At 40.3% G+C, this 23,634-nt stretch overlaps 1 protein-coding gene and 2 non-coding genes across 27 annotated transcripts in view; all 3 read left to right on the forward strand.

Annotated features, from left to right (window-relative positions):
* CNOT1 (CCR4-NOT transcription complex subunit 1) overlaps window positions 1-23,634 on the forward strand; it is a 54,398-nt gene that overhangs the window by 20,700 nt on the left and 10,064 nt on the right. For 7 of the 25 annotated variants that reach the window (XM_086847887.1, XM_086847891.1, XM_086847894.1 and 4 more), the window contains 21 exons: window positions 401-523; window positions 755-906; window positions 5,249-5,399; window positions 6,772-6,973; window positions 7,481-7,624; window positions 8,730-8,854; window positions 9,662-9,948; window positions 10,767-10,845; window positions 12,108-12,338; window positions 13,442-13,582; window positions 14,248-14,427; window positions 15,490-15,606; window positions 16,013-16,123; window positions 16,707-16,784; window positions 17,100-17,277; window positions 17,758-17,888; window positions 18,247-18,543; window positions 20,004-20,144; window positions 20,242-20,346; window positions 20,901-21,020; window positions 21,798-21,989. In XM_086847887.1, coding sequence (XP_086704013.1) covers window positions 401-523; window positions 755-906; window positions 5,249-5,399; window positions 6,772-6,973; window positions 7,481-7,624; window positions 8,730-8,854; window positions 9,662-9,948; window positions 10,767-10,845; window positions 12,108-12,338; window positions 13,442-13,582; window positions 14,248-14,427; window positions 15,490-15,606; window positions 16,013-16,123; window positions 16,707-16,784; window positions 17,100-17,277; window positions 17,758-17,888; window positions 18,247-18,543; window positions 20,004-20,144; window positions 20,242-20,346; window positions 20,901-21,020; window positions 21,798-21,989 — 3,285 coding nt within the window. Of the gene's footprint in view, window positions 1-400; window positions 524-754; window positions 907-5,248; window positions 5,400-6,771; window positions 6,974-7,480; window positions 7,625-8,729; window positions 8,855-9,661; window positions 9,949-10,766; window positions 10,846-12,107; window positions 12,339-13,441; window positions 13,583-14,247; window positions 14,428-15,489; window positions 15,607-16,012; window positions 16,124-16,706; window positions 16,785-17,099; window positions 17,278-17,757; window positions 17,889-18,246; window positions 18,544-20,003; window positions 20,145-20,241; window positions 20,347-20,900; window positions 21,021-21,794; window positions 21,990-23,634 lie in introns of all 25 variants that reach the window. The other 18 variants (XM_086847889.1, XM_086847895.1, XM_086847878.1 and 15 more) reach the window with 7 other exon arrangements.
* Window positions 5,729-5,864, forward strand: LOC111934794 (small nucleolar RNA SNORA50). Its single transcript, XR_002867410.1, has one exon. It is a non-coding gene; the product is annotated as a small nucleolar RNA SNORA50 (small nucleolar RNA).
* LOC111934792 (small nucleolar RNA SNORA46) lies at window positions 14,928-15,066 on the forward strand. The gene has a single exon (XR_002867408.1). It is a non-coding gene; the product is annotated as a small nucleolar RNA SNORA46 (small nucleolar RNA).

Below are 23,634 nucleotides of genomic sequence, written 5' to 3' on the forward strand. Positions count from 1 at the left end.
ATGACCTTTTGGAGCAGATATATTCCAAGTATCTCTGAAGTGGTTGAGGTCTGTTTGCAGGGAAATGGTAGGTTCTGCTGCTTAACTTTGTAGCAATATCAATTTGATAGGTCTTGAGCACTTGCTGGTGGTTTTTTGTATCACAGAGGAATTTAAAACTGTCAGCACAAGGTCACTTTAAAGAAGGTGAAGTCATGCTTTCAAATCAGAGCTCTTGCTTATTTGTTCCACGAGTGAGCTAGAAGTGAGGTTGATAGTACCAATCTTTGTTGACAAAGGAAGCATAGCAGCATGTCATAATAAGACTTCTTTACTAAAATATGTATGGGAACTAGAAAGAAATGAAAGGAGAAAGGGTATCTGTGTCTTCACTAGTAGTCTTCTGATTTTCTTTCTTTAGGCCTTGTCAATGCTGCTAAATGGTACTCCATTTGCCTTTGTTATTGACCTTGCTGCACTTGCCTCTCGACGGGAATACCTCAAACTTGACAAATGGCTCACAGATAAAATTCGGGAGCATGGGGTAAAGCAGGATTTTTCTCTTTATTTTTGCACTCTTGTCAGTGACTAACTTAAGTCACTTTAACAATTTTATAAGTAGCTTTAAAGTTGTTAAAAGTGTCCATGGTCTGATAGTTCAATGTTTTCACTGAACTATAGTAGCTTAGTGGAATTCTTTCCATGGTGCAATTGCCAAGTTTGAAACAGTGTCTTGGATGTGGTTTGGAAGATTAAGATAACATTTTTTCCTCAGGAACCTTTCATCCAGGCCTGTATGACTTTCTTAAAGAGAAGATGTCCATCTATCCTTGGTGGCCTTGCTCCAGAGAAGGATCAGCCCAAAAGTGCTCAGCTTCCTCCAGAAACCTTGGCGACTATGTTGGCCTGTCTGCAAGCTTGTGCTGGGTAAGAATTCTATAGCTTATCCTGAAAGTGTAATCTGTTTGCAGGATTGGCACATGATCACAGCTGGTTTGGAATTTCATGTGGAGAATGGGGTTAATGAGAGTGTGTAAAACTTGCAGGGATAGGTGCAGTAGTACATTTTATTTTGAATTGAAACTTTTGTTGTGTAGGCTAGATTACAAGAGCTTGAGTATCGTCTTTATCATCAAACAGGTGATGATCTTGGTGACTAGAAGCTGTCTGGTTAGTCAGATAATCAGTTGTTAATGACTAGATAGATATAGGGGTGTAATTCAGATAAAGGGAGTCCGGGCCATGGCTACAGAATGGGACAGCATCTTGGAAAACAGTGGCTTTATAACCGATTTTGTGATTGTGTTAACCAAATATTTCTGTGTAGTAGCTGCTTTGGCACAAAGGACTCATGCCATCCTTATGTGTAGGAGAAAAGTGGGGAGTGGTGATTGTAGTGTAATTGAGACTGAAACTAGGCATATGTAACTTCTTTTGTCTTTGAGAGAAAAAGACTCAAAGTAGTCAAAGATGGAAAATATTGAACATCTTTTGCAGATCAGATTGTTTAGCTGAAGTCAAAAGAAAAGGGTTTGGATTTGAGGGCTGCTAGAGTCATGGGTAGGATACGGAAGGGCTGATGGAAACTGAAGTTGGACAAATCAGTCTTTAAATGCTTTGTACACACATAGTAAACGTGACTGAAAATTGTGAAACATTTGTGGTGTTGTTTCTTAATGCTGTCAGATCAAGGTGGTGTTGAACTGCAGCAATATTCTATTATAATTATTATAATTCAAGAAGAGGTAATCTAGTGCAATGTGCAAGCCAGAGTGGCTGGAAGCTGGAGATGGGGATTGTTTTGCTGATACATTTTGGCACCAAATGAGGCTGGCATGTCCAAGTGTGTGTTACCTAATCTGGGGTTTATATTGTGTCCTTTGCCTTAGCCAGTATGGTCTTGAAAGAGATAAGAAGCATCTTTAAAGGTACCCAGGATGATTCAAGGTTCTCATGTAGATAGTAGGAAATTAGTACCAACGTAGAGTTGGTCACAGTAAGTATTGGAACTGAAAGGGAATTTGAGGTACCTGTAAGACTTTTGGAGAAGGGGTTCTCCTGTTTTCTACTGGAACCTGTGCAATTGAAGTTCAAATGTTTCTGAAATATAATGGTCTAGCACATGTTTTGGTCTGAAGAGAGCTCACTAATTTTCAAGTCAAAGTGCATCTTCTGAGACTGTAGTTCACAAATGAACTTATATTCCTTGTTTTGCATGCTGCAGTGTCTGTGTTTTAGAGGTTTAATAGTTAACTGTAGATTTGAATTGCATCTAATGTCATTGTGTTCTGAATTTTAATGTGTTACCAAGTTTTATTTATTCCATTAATTCCAAACGCCACTAGTTCTCTACTGGCACAATTCTCACAGCCTTTGGTTTCTTTTTATAGCTACTTTTATTCCCTTTTATACAAGAATGTGACCTACTTGCAGTCATTTTCCATTAGTTATTCTCTTTGAGCTTTAGAAAGAAAAACCTTGGATTTCTTTCATGAAGCAATTGCTTTGATTAGCTTAGGTTTCAGTCACGAATGGAAGTAGGCGTTGTAAAGACTAGAAGGTTAAAATCACAGTAAATATTAAATACATTTGTGAGGGTAGCTGCACTTCACTAGCTGAAGGCTGCCATCTCCTAAAATTGTTGGTTTAGGAGCCTGCTCTTTAATTAGGCTGTAGTTAGATCTTGTCTTGTTTTGTGACCTGGGAGACACTTTTTTTAGCCACCAGGTCCCTGCATGTTCTGAAACTTATTTTTGGTGCAGCCTGTTTATCACTAGTGAGCACTGCAGTTGTGGCATCATGTAACAGTGAGTCTTCAAAAAGAAATAAATGTTCCTTCTATTACTGAGTGTTTTTACAGTGAAGTCAGTCTTGGTTGCAGGCACCACAGGCTGACCAACCATGTCATTTATTTACAAGCTGCTTGTGAGAAGCCCTTCCCTCATGGATCTGCAGTGAGCTGGGAGGGGCAGCAGTGTCTTCTCCACACGGTCATGTCCTGCAGGGTCCAGGTGTGTCAGTGTGGGGAATGGTCATTTCTTCAGTCCTTGTCTCGAACTAGGAAGAGGCTTCTGTGTACCTGTGCCTCAGGGATGAAAAGGCTTGTTCCTGCTTTGTAAGAAAGTGTTTGGGGGGGAGAAAAAGAGTAAGAGAAATGAACATGTGATTCCAGCAAGCTGGAACTTCCCTTACAGTGACAATTTTGGTGCTCTAGACTCTGGTCCCTGGCTCTCAGCTCACCAACTTCATTCACCTGAAATGCAGACTGGGATTTTTTGTGGGTTTTGGTTTAGTTGGGTTTTTTGGTTGGTTGGTTTGGGTTTATTTTTTTTTCAGAAAACCTGCAGTTCCGTGATATCTAAAAATAATGTGATATTTGCAACTTGATACAGCAGTGTGTCTCGTGACATGATAAAAAAGTTAACATTCAGTCTGCCTAGATGGCGAGACAAAGCATTAGTGGTTCTCTCCAAAGCACAAATGGCCTAACCAGTCACCATAAATATCCAACTCAGGGATAGTAGGTCTCTCTTTGTCCTCGCTCTGGGCTTCCCTATTATCTGTCTACAGCTGGTTAGAATTTCTTTTGCAAAAGCATGCTGTAATATTTAAGCATAAAAACTGCAAATTTAACCCCCCAAAAAGAGGAGGGCAAAGGACTGAGTTTGGTAACTACATGTGAACTGTAGACTCCCCTGATCCATTCCATGGCTAACTGAAGTGCTGTTTGGTCTTGAAATGCCTCCTGCATCAGAAAAAATCCTGTGGTGCATTTCAGTTGGCCATACATACATTTAAATGCATTTTCTGAAAAATAAATGTCTTTGGAGCTAAATTTCTGATTGCATTTTCATACATTTCCCCCCCAAGCCCATTTGTTTTGAAATCTTTGAAACAAGGCTCTGGTGAGAGGATGTTAAAAGAGTGTAAAGGAGCTAGCTTGTGAAACAGTTATTAACATGTCCATTGCCTTGTGTAGAAACCTGGTCACAGTTTCTATAGCACAATACCTCTCCAGATTCCCATCTCTCATGGGTGGGATTTTCCCCACACTGCAGAGTGGATGGCTGGCTTTGGAGGACAGCAGGAAGCCCTTAACTAATTATGTGTGTCCTCTAACAGGATATCTGTCAAAGCTAAAGGCTAATCTTCAACTCTTCTGCCTTAGTCACCATGATAATTTTCCCCTCTTTTTCTCTTTATCCCAAGAGCTGAGCAGTAAAAGCTTGTGAAAATTGAGTTGAAATGAGGAATCTTCAGACAAGGTTAACAGAACAACAAAGCTGTATTAGGATAGTTGCACCATTACAGGAAGGAATCTACAGCTTTAGCTGTCTTCACCAGAAAGATATAACAGAAGTTCAGGAAAGCATAAATAATTGACTGTTTTTTTCCAAAAGGAAAATGTTAGTGTTCTGTTATTATGTCTGTGGTTAGGTAAGTCAGCAATAGAGTTGGCTTTGCTTCCAGTTTGGGATCCTGGCAGTCAGACATGGAACACTTTGGAAAGAGGTACTGACTGCTCTGGGTTGTGCAATGACTTTGTGCCTAAGTTTGAGTTTTCTGATGTTTTTTGATTCTATTTTCCTTGAATAGTTGAATTTCCTGTCTCTGTTTGGGTTTAGTGCCAGTGTGTGAAGCACGTCTTTCAGTCTGTAGACAGATGAGTTTTAGTGAAGCGGGTGGTGGTATTTACCTGTTCTTTTTTTGTCTGTGAGTCCACAGCCCATGTATCTCATCTTTTACAGAGACTTTGTGTGTAATAAGATTCAAAATGAGAATAACCTTAAATGGTGAAGTTTGGGTATGGAAAGAAGCCATGAGGGGCAGTTTTGAACAAGGGATCACAGCATCGCTATCTGTATTATAATTCATGGGGTTAAGCTGTTATGTAGCCTGTAACGTGGACAACAGCAGACAGGCTCTTCCAAGAACCTGTTGGAGCCGTGTAGGTACATACCCCAGCCTTCTGTAAGTCCGTATTTGCTGGGGCAACTAAAGGAGTATTTGAATCATCAAAAACAAAGCAATAATCTGTTGGCGATTGCTGTAGAACTACAGTTTAAACTTTTCTATTTAAATATAGCTGTGTCTCTTGGGAGATGATCTAAGGCAAGTTTTTCTAATAACAAAATGTAGCTTTTGCCAGGGTTGTTTTGCAGCTTTTTTCTGTGCAATGTGGCCTCAATTTCTCTAGGAAAATCAAATAAGTTAAGGGCCTTATTTTTGTGAATGTCACATGGCTCACTGTCGTGCTTCTGCATCCCAGGAGTGTTTCTCAGGAGCTGTCAGAGACGATCCTCACCATGGTAGCAAACTGCAGTAATGTCATGAACAAGGCTCGACAGCCCCCACCTGGAGTCATGCCCAAAGGACGCCCGCCCAGCGCAAGCAGCTTGGATGCCATCTCTCCTGTGCAGGTAGAACCATCACATGCTGCATTTTCAGAAGGTTGTGTTGATTTAGTGCTAGTTCTGCTGTACTAGTTGAGCTCTTTCTGCAGGACTAAGTCAAACATCATCTGGCTCACATAGTTTTGTGCTTGCATGTCTTGATAGCTTGCTTGTAACTAGAGAATAATGTCTGAGGGATGTAGTTCAGAACTGTCTCTCACTTCACTGATGTCTGTAAGAAGTAACTGTGAAGTATTATAGGATGGGAGCACTGAGGAGGGACAGATATTTGGTTTATTTAAAATAACTGAGGCTTTTTTTTAAAGTGCTAAAATTTACTAGGACTTCTGAGAATTAAGCACTGCCTTTGAACCTGATGTGTCTTGTTTGTAGCTTCACGGGCCAAGCCACAGTGCTAGAGCATAAGGACTTGTTATAACTGGGGCTCTTCAGCTCTCAACTGAACTGCTCTTTTAAAAACAAGGTACATTTCAGTTAATCCCTGCCACTCATCATCCCTTCCTCCTCTGGGAGCAACACATTACAGACAGGTTTTGCTTCTAGCAGTTACATTCAATGGCAGATTTTTAAGTGGTGTAAAGTATTTCACATGAAATAGTGGCAATTCAGCATTTAAGAATGACTGAATTGTCAGTAGATTATGTAAACTAAATGCAGAGAGTGGTTTTCTTGTGAATTGTTGCTTTATTGAAGTTGCTCATCAGATGTACCAAATATCTTGGCAACCTGCTACAGATAACTCATATGAACAAACAGCAGCAATTTTTAGTCTGTAGTCATGTTGTCTTCTGGGTAGATAATAGCATTTTCTCCTGTTCCCAGTCAGTTCCTTAACTTACTGCTTTGGCAAACTGTATTGTGCGTTCCCTCCTATTCATGAACCAGGTCTTAATGCTTTTTATTGCAGACTACGTTCAGGTATTTAGCTGTGAAAAGTGGGCATAAGAGGGTCCCTCAGACAGTCAAAAATACTCTTTAAGTTTGAAGTAGCTTTGTAAGTCTTGAGGTGGGGTCTGAGGTTGAAAACTGCAGCGCATAAACTACTCTAGTACAAAAATCTGCAAGTACAAGTAAATGCTGCTTATTGTAAGCGTTTACTGTTGTGTTACAGTTAACTACAGACTATGGAACAATCAGACTTTGTAAAACCTGTGAGAGAGTAGAATTTTAGGGGATGGCAAAAGAAAAATAAAAGCGCATTCTATAGAAAAACTTATCTTTTGGGGTGATCTGGATGACTTCAGAATTTACAGTAACTATGCAGAAGAGCTTTTCTCAGAAATGTTTTGATACATAGCCGTCTTTGTGCAAAACATGCCAAAAAATCATCTGGATTGTGGTTTATGGATGTCTGTATAATCTTCCTTTCTTCCTTCAGATCGACTCGCTTGCAGGAATGGCCTCTCTTAGTTTAGGTGGCTCAGCTGCTCCTCACACCCAGAGCATGCAAGGCTTCCCTCCAAACTTGGGCTCTGCATTCAGTACTCCTCAGTCACCAGCAAAAGCATTCCCACCTCTTTCCACCCAAAACCAGACAACCGGTTTCAGTGGCATTGGAGGACTCTCTTCACAGCTTCCAGGTACTGCTATTGGGGTGGAGTGGTTTGTTTTTGACATGGCACAGCTAAGGCACTTTTATTGCTGTGGCTGGAAATACTGAATGTAACAGCCCACCCCTTAAGGGTGGGTTGGGTACTTCCTTCCATTTAAGGGTGGGAAATCACACTGAACAAACAGCTGTGTCATATGGGAGGGAGTTACACTCCGATATGGAGTGAGGAGTCCTCACTCCTGGGTCACTGCTGAAACAGCACTTCAGATTGTTGCAGCTGCAATAGGTAAAAGGTTTGAGTGGAGGATGAGTGTTTTTACAAATATCGCAGCATTGTTTTAGGTTGGGACAGAGACTAAGAACTACTTATGTTAAAACTGCTTGATATTAGACAGCAATGAGGCTATCAAATTCTGACTTCTTGGAAATGGCAAGTGCTAGAAGGAGTGGAAAGTGGGTACTGTGAGGGTGCAACTGAGATGACCAAGTGCTTGCTTGTTGTAAGTTGTCTTACTACACGTTTGCAATTAAGTAGGTGGTCTTACTACGGGTAGCCTGACTGGCATAGGAACTGGAGCCCTGGGCCTTCCTGCGGTGAACAATGACCCATTCGTGCAAAGGAAGCTGAGCACATCTGGACTGAACCAGCCTACATTCCAGCAGAGTAAGATGAAACCTTGTAAGTGGTAGTGTTGTCTGTGGCTGTGAAGTGTGACTGTGGTCTGCAGTTAATCTGTGTTTCCTTGAGGGGAAGCTTGGATCTGTAGGTGGTAAATGTTAGAAGTGTGGCTCTGGTATTATTATATTAGTCTGAAAAAGGTGCTTCTAAACTTGTATCTTAAGAGCTTGCCAAGTGGCCTGGGGGAGAAACATTTAAAAAATCCATTAGCATAACAACAGAATGTGTTGTCGATTTGCATTTCTGTCCTTTTTCTGCTGTGCTGTGTTTTGAACAAAGTGTTGTCTGCTCTTGACAGAATTGTATATGCCAGGTACAAGGGTGTTTTTTGTTTCATTTGTAACAAGGTTAAACCTGGGTACGGTCCTATTGTGTCAGAGAACTTGAGAGGTGAAGTAGTGAAATAGACTGCAACATTCCTATACAAATAAGACAAAAGTTGGTGGGAAGATAGGAATAATAGTAAAGAATAAAGTTCTTAACACTAAGTCATTATCCTTAACTAATTCATACCTCTGCAGCATGCTCACAGTGAGATGTTGAAGCAGTCAAATGGTCAGGAAACACAGCCATAGGCTAAACCTTCCGCATTGCTGTTACAGAGGAGCTGTCAAAGAAGCCATATGCAATAACAGCAAAGTTACCTATCTCTACACATGTACAGTGAAGGTGGCTATAATCACCATCAATTTATATTCTGGGTCTTGAACATTCAATATAAACTTATTGGAAGCTCACTGGCTGGCCTGAAAGTTTGTGTGCAAGTTTGTGTGCATGTTAGTGTTGTGTAGCATGCTTTATTCTAGTCTGTTCTGCATTCAGTTAATTAGTTGTCAGTTGAGGTTAGCTTGGGATGCACTGGGTTCTCAGAGTAGAGCAGTGTGAGGTTACTTCTATCTTAGGATGCAGTTTTTTTGAATAAATTATAGCATATTGAAACCAGATTTTTAAATAGCAACTCCTGTCTACTGGGAAAGTTAAACATCCTGCTCTTCAGAAGAGCTAGCAGTTCTGTATAGATTGGTGGAAGAGTTAAAAAGAACTAGATGAAATCCTGACTGTCTGAAGTTTTCCTGAGCATGATACCTTTTCCCTTTTTTAACAGCTGACTTATCTCAGGTGTGGCCAGAGGCTAATCAGCACTTTAGCAAGGAAATAGATGATGAGGCAAACAGCTACTTCCAGCGTATTTACAACCATCCACCACACCCAACCATGTCTGTGGATGAGGTGAGTTCCCTTCTGTACCAGTTACAGCACCTGTCCAGAGACTTGCAATAAAGTGGATCATAATTATTCCTTCATGTATTAGTTTAAGTGGGAAATAATTAAAGGGTCGTGGTAGATGTTTGCAACATTGTTTTTTTACTTGATTGAAGTTGTTTTCACAGTAAACTTGCAGTTGTTCATTACATTCAGCTTTGACTTCTCTGGACTAAAGATTTCAGATGTCTAATTAGCACTCCTAAAATGTCACTAAGTGGGAAGGATTCAGTGTGGTGTGGAAGCTTTTGTGTTGAAAATAAATGCTAAAGAGTGCCTTTAAATAGTCTGTATAAATTATCTTAAATGTATTTGGTTTTAAACTATGTAAAAACGACTACAAGATCCAGATATATGTGTCCCAAGTTCTACCTTCTGAGCTTCTGATAATTATTTTTGTTAGTCTCTATGAGAGTAATTATTGGTCTGATTTACTTACTCTTTGAAGTACTTCAAATTTACTTTAATACATTTGCACAGTTATAAATTATGTAAGACACAACATTAATTTTCATTTTTCCAATTTGAAAGTAACGGAGTAGGCGGTCACAAAGAAGTTTTGTGTGAAGACAGTCACTTAAAAGAGAACTGAAGTCTGAAGAAGAAGCTGGTTGTCATGATGTAGTGTCTGTCTGCTGGCTAAAATGAAGCAGTTACTTTGTGGTTGTGGTAGCACAATGTACCTTAGTAGTTGGAAACGCTCATGAAACATGACCACGGGAAAGGGCTGAAATAAAACAAATTTGTTGGTAACAATTTCCAATTTCTTTGCAGGTCTTGGAAATGCTACAGAGGTTTAAGGACTCCAACATTAAACGGGAACGAGAAGTGTTTAACTGTATGCTGAGGAACTTGTTTGAGGAATATCGTTTCTTTCCCCAGTACCCAGATAAAGAGCTGCACATAACAGCCTGTCTCTTCGGGGGCATCATAGAGAAAGGACTGGTTACTTATATGGCATTGGGCCTGGCCCTGCGCTATGTTCTTGAAGCCTTACGAAAGCCTTTTGCATCCAAAATGTACTATTTTGGTATTGCTGCACTAGATAGATTTAAAAATAGGTGAGTGTGGGATTTATTATACTTCTAATAGTGCCTGTATTGTCTTGTGAACCTTGGACCTGCTCTATTGATGCAGTTCGAGATTGCACATCTCAATTTTGGGATTTCTTCAAAGATACACTGACTTGAAACAAAGTGTAAATGTGCCAGTTAAAGGGTAACCTTTCTCAATAAAAATGTTCAGTGTGATACCTGTATAAATGTGGGACAAACTGAAGCACAGACTCTATAAAAATCAGTCAAGTGTCGAGTTAGATGAATGGGGTGAATGTAATTATGCTTCACAGGTGCTTTACAGTGGAGTGCCATTTGCATTGTTCATTACTGAAGGACTGACTGGAAGCTAAGCCCTAGAACTTTGCCTTTACACCAAAAACTATTGCTAAATGATCTCAGAAAAAGTTGGTTTCTCAAAACTTCTAATGAATTGCAGATAGAGAAGATTCTGGGTGTGAGGTGTGCTGTGGTTTGCTGTTTAAAATGCACTGAGCCAGACTACAAATTACTTACACAGTATCTGGTTGCAAACATTCAATATAAATACAGTTGTGTACTAGGTCAGAGGTATAGAGATATAGGAAAAGATGGATTGCTGTGAATAAATCTTGTGCTTTAATGTTAAATTAATTCCTTTTAAATAGATTTTGCAAGAAAAAATATTTTGTAGGAAATGCTTTTTTTACAGGACAGCTACTGTAAGGAGTCTAGAAGTAATTCTGTGGTGCAGTATGGGAATGACATACCTGATATTTGTTTCTGTCTAATACTGTTAGTGATGTGGACTTATGCTTCTAACTAATGCATGTTTTGTCTGACAGATTGAAGGACTATCCCCAGTATTGTCAGCACTTGGCTTCTATTAGTCACTTTATACAGTTCCCACATCATTTACAGGAGGTGAGTGTGTCTGTAAGCAACACTAACTTTCTGTGATGTTAAATTCTTTAGAGCAAATTTCTTTTTTCCTTTGGAAAAGCTGTCTCATCTGTGGTGATTTTAGACCATGTACATCCACAGAATCGAATGCCTTTTCTTGAAGATTTTTGCTCTGGGATAGGGTGGGCACGTGAAGGTGCCTTTCCTGCATACATAAATCTGTTTGGGTTGTTTATGTTGAAATAGCTACCTGAATATAACTGCATGATCAACCGATGCACATCATGCATGAAGGTTTTGAAGTGTCTCAGTGGATTCAAATTCCAGTCCCTTAAAGATCTGGAGTTTGTCTAAAACAGAAGTCATTCAGCTGGGTTTATACAGTTTCATACTTAGACCTGATAAAATAATCCAGGAAAAATTTTTTTGCTGAAGTTCTGATGAGAGCTGTGTGAATACCTTGTTGTCCAAAACAGTGCTCATCACATGGTGTCTGCCTTGAATGTGCTTTTATTGGTAGAAATACAGAAAAACTAATCCCAGTGGCAGGGATTAAGAGCATGAGCTAAATAAGGAAAAAAATTCGGTTCTGCCGTAAGGTAGAGGCTCACACACGAAGCTGCGCAGTCCAGTAGCAGTCTTGGTTTCACTAACAGCTTTCAAGACTGTACCCTGTTAAATGACAGCCTGATGTTTGCAGTTTCTGGGGAAATGTATAGCAGTGGGGAAGAAACTCATTTTCCTATGGAATTATTTCAGAAGATACCTAAATATCTAAATATCTAATATCTAAAAGTTGGCTATTTATGAACTGTGGTTTTTCTTATTAATGTTGAGCTTCAGACTATTCTATCTAGCTGTTAGAGTCCTTGCAGAAGACTTCTTACTTGCTTTGTAGCCTGCTACTTGATATTCACACATTGCTCTTAGGCTCTTTCTTCTCGTTTGTTCTGCTCTTATAGGTCTGGAGGGAGAGAGGTGGAGTTTTTTTAGGTAGTGCTCTGTAAAATACTAAGCATGTTAGGTCTTGTGATGCTTGACATCAACTTGTTGAGGCCAGAGAGGCAGAGCTTGAGGCTCCTTTGCCTTAAGAAAGTCCCTAGTGACAAGATGTGCTTTATCAGGATATACAGCTGTATTTAAAGATTCCTTTATGGCAAGACTGTCAAATATTTTAATGATTGTTGGCAAACCTTTATTTAATGTTTGCTCATGCTAAAAATCAGCCTATAGTTCTGTTGCTGCATGTGAAATTATTTATGTTCTTGTTCACCCTATTTTAGTACATAGAATATGGACAGCAATCCAGAGATCCTCCTGTGAAGATGCAGGGTTCAATCACCACCCCTGGAAGTATTGCACTTGCCCAGGCTCAGGCCCAGGCCCAGGTTCCAGCAAAAGCTCCTCTTGCTGGCCAAGTCAGCACTATAGTGACCACCTCAACCACCACCACTGTTGCAAAAACCATTACAATCACCCGACCAACTGGAGTCAGCTTCAAGAAAGATGTGCCGGTGAGCATTGTGTCATTGTGCTCTTCCCAGAGGGGCAGATGCTGCTCTGGACTGAGTACATGCAGATGAAATCTGTTTTAATTTGTGTACTACAGATTTTCAAGCTGTGATCTTTATTTTAGATTTAAAGCATATAACCTTTCAAAATACAGCAAACATTTTTGTAGAGAGAAGGCATTTTTCATCATCAAACTACGCAATTACTTTGGGGTCAAGTTGAAGTGTGTTCTTGAGGCTGTAATTATCCTAGACAATTACAGAACCATCATTTCTGCTAATGACTTGCAAGAGGACTCTTAAAATAGTTGGTAACTGCTATTCTGCTTGGAACTTCAAAACACTTAGTGCACACATCTGACCTCACAGTTTGAACTGCGTTAGGTTTTTCTCATCTTTGGCCACTTGTGTAATAACTCTGAACTGCTTGTCAGAGTTACTACAGGGTTGGCAGATGGATAGATAGAATTGGCTATTGCACAGAAAGTTTTGGGGCACACTTGGTCCCATGTGGATGTCAAGTATGGGCAGTGCTGTTCTGTATGATGGCTGATGGAAACTCCTGTCAGGATTGATACTTAAAACTGCATCACCTTTTCCCTTAATTGCAATGGTCCTAAAACCCTGGGGTCCAGACCTTCAGCTGTAGAGACCAGGGTCACATTCTTTTACTTCATCTGGCATCTCAGAGTGAGAACCTGGTCTCAGAATGAACGTCTGGGGTTTCTCCTTCCCAAATCAGCACTGAAGTGCTCCTGGAGACTCCCTGCTGTGTTAAGTGCTGCTCACTATTGTGTTCTGATTTTTCTCCAAGCTATAATTGTACAAAGGCTTAAAGGCCTAAAGGGTGCCATTGTAGGGACACTTATTATATGTACATGTAGAGGCTTTTTCTGCAGCAGCATTCTTCTTCTGAGTATTGATCATCATTTTTAGAATAAAAAAAATCACTTGGCTCCTTCAGAGTGTTGCTGAAAATGCATCTGAAACAGCAGATGTCCCCTGATAAAGCTTCATTCTATTTCCGCTTGACAAAACAGAGCAGAAGTTTCTTTTGATGTCACCTTTAGGTATTGTTTATGCTTAACTTCTTGTTCTCCCTCCAGCCTTCCATTAATACTACCAACATTGATACGCTGTTAGTAGCAACAGATCAAACAGAGAGAATTGTGGAACCTCCAGAGAATGTCCAGGAAAAAATTGCTTTCATCTTCAATAATCTGTCTCAGTCAAATATGACACAGAAGGCAAGTATGAAAGAATGCTAGTAAAAATAATTTTTATACTCTTAATTCTTTTTATATATATTCATTTTTAAGTGTGGGCTGATGAGACTTCTACAAAATTCTAACTTGAAAAACTTTAGGAGGGAGCACACTGTAAAGAAATCATAGATTCCAGCACTCTCTTCTTATTAAACATCTTTGGAGAGAAAATTTTCCAGGGAGAGGGGAGATGGGTAAAAGATACCAGTTCGTAATCTTAAATAAGTATTCACATCATAAATTGATTGGGTACCATTAAACATTGCAAGATTAAGCTCTGGTATTTCAATGGGAAATTAAGGGGATTTTTCTGAACTAGTTGAGGTGTACAGTCCTGCTGCCACCTGTGATATTGTCTTGTGGATGGATGGCTTGAACTTGTAAGGTCACAACATTTATTTCCAGTTTTCTGGTAAAAAGCTGGGAAGTGAAGGAGAAGTGAATTGTTATGCCTTGCTGATTTCATGATCGAGTCCTTACAAATGAGACACTGATTTCAAATATTTCTTTTTTTGTAGAAAAGCAATATTAGTGTTAGTAGCAATTGTCTCACCATGAACTGTGTGTTGATCAGAGCTGACCCCAGAAGGGTTTTGATTATTTTCTAATCTGTTTTATGGTGTGCTTTGTCTTTGGTTTGAGCACAGGTGGAAGAACTGAAGGAAACTGTGAAAGAAGAGTTCATGCCTTGGGTATCACAGTATCTTGTGATGAAAAGAGTCAGTATTGAGCCTAACTTTCACAGCTTATATTCCAACTTCCTCGACACACTTAAAAATCCAGAGTTTAATAAAATGGTTCTGAATGAAACCTACAGAAATATCAAGGTGAGTGGTTCAAGTTTTCTAGAGGCAGCACAGGAGTGTGTAGTTGTTCTCATGCTATTTGTTTGTATGATGCCGATCCTCAAATATAGATTATCATTCACAAATCTACTTTCTAGCTTACCAGTAAACTTACAGGTTGTCTTTGGGAATACTAGGATTCTTTTCAGTTAGGAACATATGAAAGACTTAAATTGTATAACAGAAGGGCAAATTTGCATTTGAATTCATTTATGTAGGTGGACTTCTAATTTGTGTGAGGTTTGCAAATTATAACCCAGGGGAAAATTGCTTGCAGTCTAGTTGTTTTCTGTGCAGGAAAGTACAAAGATAGAAAACCACACTCTGCTCTTCTGGCCCAAGAGGAATAGTGGGGAAAGGGTGTGTTTAGAAAACAGGAGTGTAAAAGACAAAAAACTTATTGGAGGGCTAAGATAATGTGGACAGGAGGAGGAAGCAGTAGCCCAGAAGTGATGACCAGATGAAAAAAAGTTTGTCAAGAAAGCACTATTTTTAAACCTGTTGGTGGAATGTCCTCACCACCATGGGTTACGCTGTAGTGCAAAAGCATCTCCTGACTCTTGAAAGCACAGCTGACCTTGCTCTGTTCAGCTGCTGCCCCTCTGAAGTTCAGGAACAGAACTAACAGCAGAATACTTGTTTTATGATTTATGACGTGATTTAGGTTTTGACATGACAAAGAGTTGGTTTCCCTGGAAGTTTAAACTGTAGCCTTCAGGTCTGTGGTACAGCCTTAAGATGAAGCACAAGTTAAACTCAGCTATGGGAGTAGTTGTAACAATCTCAACAGAGTAAATGGTGAGGTGTGGGAAAGTGTAATCCTCTTTTATTGATCCTTTTAAAGAAAGGAATTTTGTAGTCATTACAGTGCAGATTTACAGGGTGTTGAAGTGAAAGCTGTTCAAGTATCTCTGTAATGTGACTGAAGCTCAGAACTTAACATTCCAAAACTTTGCCTTTATACAAGATCAGCTGTTGGATTTGGTTTGGAGTCTGGTTATCTTCTGCTTCTTGCTCAAGATGCTTTTTTTTTTTCTTTGTTAGGTGCTATTGACATCAGATAAAGCTGCAGCCAACTTCTCGGACCGTTCCTTGTTAAAGAACCTTGGTCACTGGCTGGGAATGATAACAATGGCTAAAAATAAACCCATCTTGCACACGGTGAGCTTATGTGTTTACAGATTTCCTTGGCATGAATCAGTATGTTCTTATGCTGTAACATAGGCTATTTGGGAAATCTTAGCACCTTTCTGGTGCCTCTTTCACTTGCCAAGTACAAAGTATGACTCCAGAACTGGTTATTTAACGCTTCCAAATGGCTTTTTTATATCAGAAGTAACTAAGTAGCTAAATTTGTTTTGGCAAAAGCTTGTTAATCCGTGTAAGAATGTAGCTGTGTAAATCTTTGTTCAAAGAGTTTACAGACTGCTGCTTAGCAGTCTGTAAAATTCAAAGGCTATTTTGACTCAGCCTTGCCTGTATCTAAAAAGGAAGCAGTGTATTAGTGGAACTGTGCAGTGTGTTTGCTGTTTTCTCCACCCTCATTCCCACTTCAATTGTTTTTCAGGATTTGGATGTGAAGTCACTCCTACTGGAAGCTTATGTTAAGGGACAACAGGAGTTGCTTTATGTAGTGCCATTTGTTGCCAAAGTCTTAGAATCCAGTGTCAGGAGTGTGGTAAGTGTCTTTGTAGAGACGGAGTTATTGCTCAAATGGCAAAACATTGCAGGAAGTAATCAGCTTTTGTCACAAAATGAAAACTGATTGAATTCTGTGGAGAGAAAGAAAAGGGATGTAAAGGGATGTAAAAGCATAAAGTGAAGGAGTTTTGTTTGGAGGGAAAGTACATGACCATGCATTTTTGCAGCATAAATAGATGGTGTTAGCTGAAATGTAATGTGGTATCCCTAAACAGAACTCTGTTGAGAAATGGAAGGATGCCATTGAAGAGGTTCTAGGATGTAGTTTATTTCTCCCACCCACTTTGATCCTGATCAGTCTGTAAGCTCTGCTTGATGTAAACTGATCTTTCAAGAATGACTAGGTCACTGTGTTTCCAGTTTTTCACTTAAGTTCCTAATGTATTTCCAGTTATACTGAATTACTGGAATAATTATTACTAAATACTAAATTCAGCTCTAACCACAGGTGTACAAAGGTTTCCATGGCTGTATGCACACATAGCTGCTTGTGTTTAAACATTTCCAGTCATAAATTAACTAGATGATTCTGTAATACTGCTCTCTTCTTTCTCTTGTAGGTCTTCAGGCCTCCAAACCCATGGACAATGGCCATTATGAATGTTTTAGCTGAGCTGCATCAGGAACACGATCTAAAAGTAAATTTCTGGATTTTTTTCTGTACCTTCTGAGTGTAAGGTTTTATTGACATATTAGTCAAGAAGGATGTTGTGAAGGACTAAGCAGTCCTCACTGCTTTAGCATGGGGAGATTGCTTGGGCATTGCTTAATTTGGTAGAACTTGGATGAGACTCTTCTCCATGAGGTTGACATCAAAACAGTTGTCTAATCCTCAGCTGTTACTAGTCTCTGAAAGGGGTGGGATTAGAATGGGGAGCTTGGGAGTCAAGTGGCTCAGTAGATGTTTTGGGTATTTTCCTTGTGACATGACCTAAACTAGAGCTGTTTTGCAGTTGAATCTGAAGTTTGAGATTGAGGTGCTCTGCAAGAATCTTGCACTAGACATTAATGAGCTGAAACCTGGAAGTCTCCTGAAAGATAAGGATCGTCTGAAAAATCTGGATGAGCAGTTGTCTGCTCCAAAGAAGGATGTGAAGCAGCCAGAAGAGCTACCACCCATCACAACAACTAGTAAGTACATCTCACAGAATTCAGAACTGCACTGTTAAACTAAGACAGGTTTTGCTATCGCCAAAAAAAAAAATAAAATCAAGCTACATATGGTATTGTAACATATCTGAGAGCTTGGGAGCACTTGGGTAGTTTTGTAAGAAATAGGTGTACAGTTTGGAGATGGGAAGGGAATGGAAGCCATCATGAGGACTAATTCTGTATGTGTGTGTAGCTACTCCTTAGAGTCCCCTCTATTAACAATAGAACAAGTGCTAAAACTATCATAATAAACAGCTCTCTTAAAATGTACTGAAGCTACTTTGGAACTAATCATTAGGCAACTGGAGAATGAAAGTTGCTTGGTAAGTTTAGGAGGCTTCATGATCAAATTGCAAAGCTTTTGTTTCTTGGTTGTTTTCTGGTTTAAATAAGAAAGATATACCTGTAAGCAGTTGCTTTTCACTTGTGTCTCAATACAAACCTACTTATGTTCTCCAGCTGCTTCTACAACTCCAGCTACCAGCACCACATGTACAGCCACGGTTCCTCCACAGCCCCAGTACAGTTATCATGACATCAACGTCTATTCTTTAGGAGGGCTGGCTCCACACATTACCTTAAATCCAACGGTAAGTTTTAGAGCTGATTTAGTTTGCTAAAAGAATTCTTACAGCCAGGGTTGATGCAGATCTCAGCTGGTGGGAACGATCAGGACTTAAGTAAAAAAGGAGCCTCTGTGCTTCTTTTGTCCAGTCAGCAGCTCACCTCTGAAGTCAATTTTTTGTGTTGTTACTCAGCTGCAACTTGGTTAGAAAAACAATAATTTGTCCCAGTTTCAGATTTACCAAATACTATAATAGCTTCATGGGGAACATGGGAGTACTGCACAAGCTATGACAGTGCACTTGTAAGTCATTCAGAAAATGTGTCTAGGGTAGGTGGGATTCCAGTGCACTTTATTCTCTCACCTTTCCTAATCCCCTGCAGATTCCACTGTTCCAAGCCCACCCGCAGCTGAAGCAGTGTGTGCGGCAGGCGATCGAGCGCGCGGTGCAAGACCTTGTCCACCCGGTGGTTGACAGATCCATCAAGATTGCCATGACGACCTGTGAGCAGATAGTCAGGAAGGACTTCGCCCTGGATTCGGAGGAGTCACGGATGCGTGTGGCTGCTCACCACATGATGCGGAACCTGACTGCCGGGATGGCCATGATTACCTGCAGGGAACCTTTGCTGATGAGCATAGCTACCAACTTGAAAAATAGCTTTGCTACTGCACTGAGGGTAGGAGCCCCATCATTTGTAGTCAATTTATGGGACTGTAGGCATCCAGCATTAGTAAATCAGTTCTCCACAGTATAGACTTGTTAATTAATTCTGCAGCTTAACTACCATGGGGATGAATTCACTGGGTAAAAGTTTCATGACTCTTGTGGAATTACAGTGGGAAAAAGTGTGTTGTGATTCCAGGTCAAACACTTAAACTGAGATGGTAGGTCTTTCTAAATGGCACACGAACTTCCTGACTATCTTTTTATTTCGCCTCAGTTGTTCTCTTCAGTTTAATCACATGATAGAAGCCTTGGAGGCTTGAACTTTCTGCAGGGTTTGAGGCAGAAAAGCTGGAGTGGGGAGGTCTGAATTGATTTTGGTGATATCTTGGATTGTTTCAGCATGCATGCTTCAGGCAGATTTTATTTACTTGTGCAGATAGGTAGTTTAGACTTCTGAACAGCTTGTGAATTAATTGAGTTTTCTAGAGGCTATTATCAGCTCTCTTAATGAAGAAAGTTTGAGCTGACCTGTATGGAACAGCCTGTGAACTGCTGACCACAACTGCAGGTACCACACGGAATTCTTGCCATCAGTGTCAACAACAGGCATAAGAGCATAAGGATCTTGGAAAGATCAAGACACAGCTATACTTTCAGCAATTAGAAATTAATCAGTTTTTTTAATCCCTGAAGACATATGACATTGGTACAAGTCCAGTTTTAATCCAAGGAAGCTTTTTAAGGGATAAGTGTAGAAAACATTTTGTTGCAAAAAAGGCTCTGTAGGAATCATCTCAAAATTCTTATCTGGTTTATTTTTATGAAGTGGTTTAACAGAAATAGTGTAATTTTTGGGAGTTAATGAAAGAGCTCTTAGCCAACAAGGAAGTCCAAATAGATGGGACAGGCTGCCTTTATAGATGCATTACATTTCTAGTAGAAATTGCTGCTCTGCACCCTGAAAAATAACTGTATCTGTTTAGGGGTCTCAAAGCAGACTGAGAAGGAAAAAAGGAAGGAAATCTGATTCCCTATCAGAAAAGGAACCCACTAAAGAAGGCTTAGGACTGCTGTTCTGCACTGTTAGTGCTGCACCTTTATATCTTCCAGCTGTAACCTAGGAAGTAGGAAAACTTCTACTGTGATGCAAAGCCTTCCTTGAATTAGCATCACTCTGTCTGTCTAAAGCAGGCCTTTATTTCTGTGCCCTGGAGATGGGTAGGTGGAGAAGATGGAGAACTCCTGCTGTTTCGTTCCTTGTTGAAAGTCTTTACTGTCGTCTTGCCTACATGTTTTATTCAAAGCTATGCAAAATTAAATTTAATATTGTATATTCTTGGGAAGGGACTGTGGTCCTAAGAGCATTCCTTTTTATTCCTGATGTTCTGTATAAGCAGCGGTGCAGATTTTAAGGTTAGTAATATACAGGGAAATTTTGTATCCTTCACTGATTATTGTGATTTTCAATAGGCAGCCTCCCCACAGCAGAGGGACATGATGGAGCAGGCAGCTGCCCAGTTAGCACAGGATAACTGTGAGCTTGCCTGCTGCTTTATCCAGAAGACAGCTGTGGAAAAGGCAGGCCCTGAGATGGACAAGAGGCTCGCAACTGTAAGTATGGGACTGGTGTCTTTTAGAAATATTCTGTGTGCTCATACACATCCAGATGGGTGTCTGAAATGCAGTGTGGTGTTTGTGTTTTTCTCAGGAATTTGAGCTCAGAAAGCATGCTAGGCAAGAGGGGCGTCGCTACTGCGATCCTGTTGTGTTAACGTACCAGGCTGAGCGGATGCCAGAACAGATCAGGTTAAAGGTGAGCTCTGTTCAGATGCTGCTCCTGTCTCCCTCCTGATAAGGAAAAGTGGATGGCACAGCATCAGCTGAGTAATCATACATTGTTATAGTCTAGCCTAACAGCACAGCTGCTGTTATGTTGATTAGTATGGAAACACATAAATATGTTATTCCAGAATGAGTGTTTATATCATTTTCTGAATTCCTTGAGCCTCTATTCTGTGCATTTCCTCTCATTGAAAGATGGCTTCTTTGTTGTCTTTATATTTTATTTTCTTTTGTCTCCTTTTTATTTTCTTCCTTTAAAAGATGTACCATATGCTTTTCACAGAGCATTTCTCAGTATTCAGTTATTTCTGTTTCTGGGAATATGAGTTTCACTTTTAAAGCAAAATCTCCCCCCTGTTAGGACATGTGGCAGGAGAGATAGGACCTCAGTGCAGAGCAGCTGAAGCCTACTTGATGTCTAGGCCTCTCTGTTTATGAGTAGCTACCTATTACACAAGCTGCCCTAATTTTGTACTGGCTGAGTGCTTATCAATGAATTAAATGCCTGTTCTTTTCATTGCAAAGGTTGGAGGTGTGGACCCAAAACAGCTGGCTGTTTATGAAGAGTTTGCACGCAATGTCCCTGGCTTCTTGCCCACCAATGACTTAACTCAGCCTACAGGATTCTTGGCTCAGCCTATGAAGGTAGAGGTTTCTGAATTAATCAGCTTGAGAGTACTATAGCAGTTTTAGAGACTGTTGCAGAGCTTGTATTTTTGCTCTAAGGATTCATAAGGGTCAAATGTATTGCTTGGGGACAGTGGTTGAAAAAATGCATTTGTTCTAAAGACAAAGTAATTGCAACATAAAACTTCCATCCAGTCTTAGGGATTTGTAACCCTAACTGGGACAAATTCTGCAGGTTAGGGTTACTACATGTAGTTTTAGTTGTAGTGAAGCATTTTATTCAAATCTCAGGTTACTTTTGCAAGAAGGTCATGGATGGCAAGCCTGAATTTTAAAATAATTAACATGGTTTTTTATGCATACATAAGGCTTTACTGACAGAACAAGGGGGATTGGCTTCAAACTGTAAGATGACAGGTTTAGAATAGATGTTAGGAGGAACTTCTTCCTGGTGAGGCTGGTGAGGCACTGGAAGAGGTTATCTGAAGAAGCCTATCCCTGAAGTGGATTTAAGCAACCTGCTCAAGTGGAAGATGTCCCTGCCCATGGCAGGGCAGTTGGAACAAGATAGTCTTTAAGGTCCTTCCAAGCCAAACCATTCTGTGATTCTGACTGATAGAAATATGTGCTGATTTTTTTCACAGCTTAATTTGCTTGTATGTATGTAAACCACAGTACTATAGAAGTCTAAATTCCGAGTGCTATAATTTCTGATGGAGAGCCAGTCAGTCAGTATTTGAATGTCACAAATGCAGTCCTTGCAAAAATCATTGATTCTCACTTTCTCTTAAGCAGCAAGCTTGGGCTACAGATGATGTAGCACAAATTTATGACAAATGTATGACAGAACTGGAGCAGCACCTGCAGTCCATTCCACACACCCTGGCCATGAATCCTCAAGTCCAAGCGTTGCGAAGCCTCTTGGAGGCGGTGGTAGTGGCTCGGAACTCCCGGGATGCTATTGCTGCACTTGGACTACTGCAGAAGGTGAGCGTATACAACTCATCTCTGTAACAACTTGCTTAGTTTTTTACTCACCTGGCTCATGGATTGTCTTGCTGGCGACCTTGTTTCTTCATGCATCTTGTGGAACTTGCTCGGTGGACGGTACTGAACTGCTATCTTCAGAAATCCAATAAATAAGATTGGGAGGAAGCCATTGTATTCACTTAGGGTATTGTACACATGGTGTCAAGACTGCTTTGGAAGAAGCAGGTGTTCAGAATTGTGGGACTTGGTTTAGTTCAGATATGGCAAGTAGAGAGCTGTTGCAGTCCAGAGTGGTCTGATTTCAAGATTATTTGGAGGCTAAAAGGGTGTTTGAACTGCCCTTGTAGATAGATAGTACTGAGCATAGTATTTTGCAGTAACTGATAAATGACTATGCATGGTGGGTTGACCCTGGCCAGCTGCCCAACATCCATCCAGCTGCTTCCTCTTTCTGCTTTTCTGCAGGACACAGAAAACACAGAGAAGACTAGATGACGTTTGTTCAGATTATGATAATTTAATAGGGAAGGTAAAGGCCATGTGCACAAATGTAACTAAAATCTCTACTGTCCATCAGCAGGGAGATGTCCAGCTACACCTTGCAAAGCAGGGCTTCAGCATGTGTCACATTTCCATGGAAAGGCAAACATCAAAACCATTTTCATCCTCCAATCCTTTTTCATCCTCCTTTCCCTGAGCTTTTATTGCTGAACATGATGTTGTACGGTATAGGACATCCCTTTATTCAATCTGGGTCAGCTGTCCTGGCTGTGTTGCTTCCCAGCCTCTTGTCCATCCCCAGCCTACCCACTGGTGACGGAGGCAGAGTGGGAAAGAAAAAGCCTTGATCCTGTGCTAGTGCTGCTTGGCAACTGGCGAAACTGTGGTGTGTTGTCAACACTGTTCCAGCACAGATCCAAAGCACAGCACGATATGGGTTGCTATAAAGCAAATTAACTCCATCCCAGCCAGAATTTGTAGGCTGTACCAGTGGGAAGTGTTGCAGTGAGCTCTGAGCTGAGCTGGCATCAGTGCCTATGTAGTAGCGTAGAACAAGTGACAGACAGAGAGAAAAATCCACTTGAGAATAGTGTGAGGATACTGAGCTGTTTGCATGAGGATCCAAGAACAGTGCCAAAACAAAAGTAACCGAAAGCTGGAGGGAAACTCTTCATCTGCTAGTGTTTTACCTATTAAAGAATCCAATCCTGACTAGGACTTGACCAAATAAATTGTGTTGCCTGTGTAAAACTTGTCCTCCATTTGCTGTAAACTTAACATAGCAAGGAAGTTGCTCATTTACCTCTGGCAGGTTCTGTAAATATTTTCCGAGGTAGTTTTCCTTGCGTATGCAGAATTGCTTGAGGTGGTATTGAGTTAAGGAAGCTGCAGCACAAACTAACACGGTCTGTTACGTTATTTGGTGCACATACAAAGGTAGTTTGGCATAGAGAGACCTGTAGGTTTGTTTGGTATCATAGCTGTGTACAGTGCATGTATAGATACCATAGTGGCTGGTAAAATTTCAGTCTTACCAAAACGTCAGCACAATTACTAAATTGATTTTTTTTCATGTCTTCTGGTGATAACTTTTGCTGATGTAATGTGCAGAAGATTTGGAAGAGGACTTGTTTTTTCCTCT

Source organism: Cyanistes caeruleus, chromosome 12, assembly GCF_971803275.1.
Source record: "Cyanistes caeruleus chromosome 12, bCyaCae1.hap1.1, whole genome shotgun sequence".
In the NCBI taxonomy this organism is placed as follows: domain Eukaryota; kingdom Metazoa; phylum Chordata; class Aves; order Passeriformes; family Paridae; genus Cyanistes; species Cyanistes caeruleus.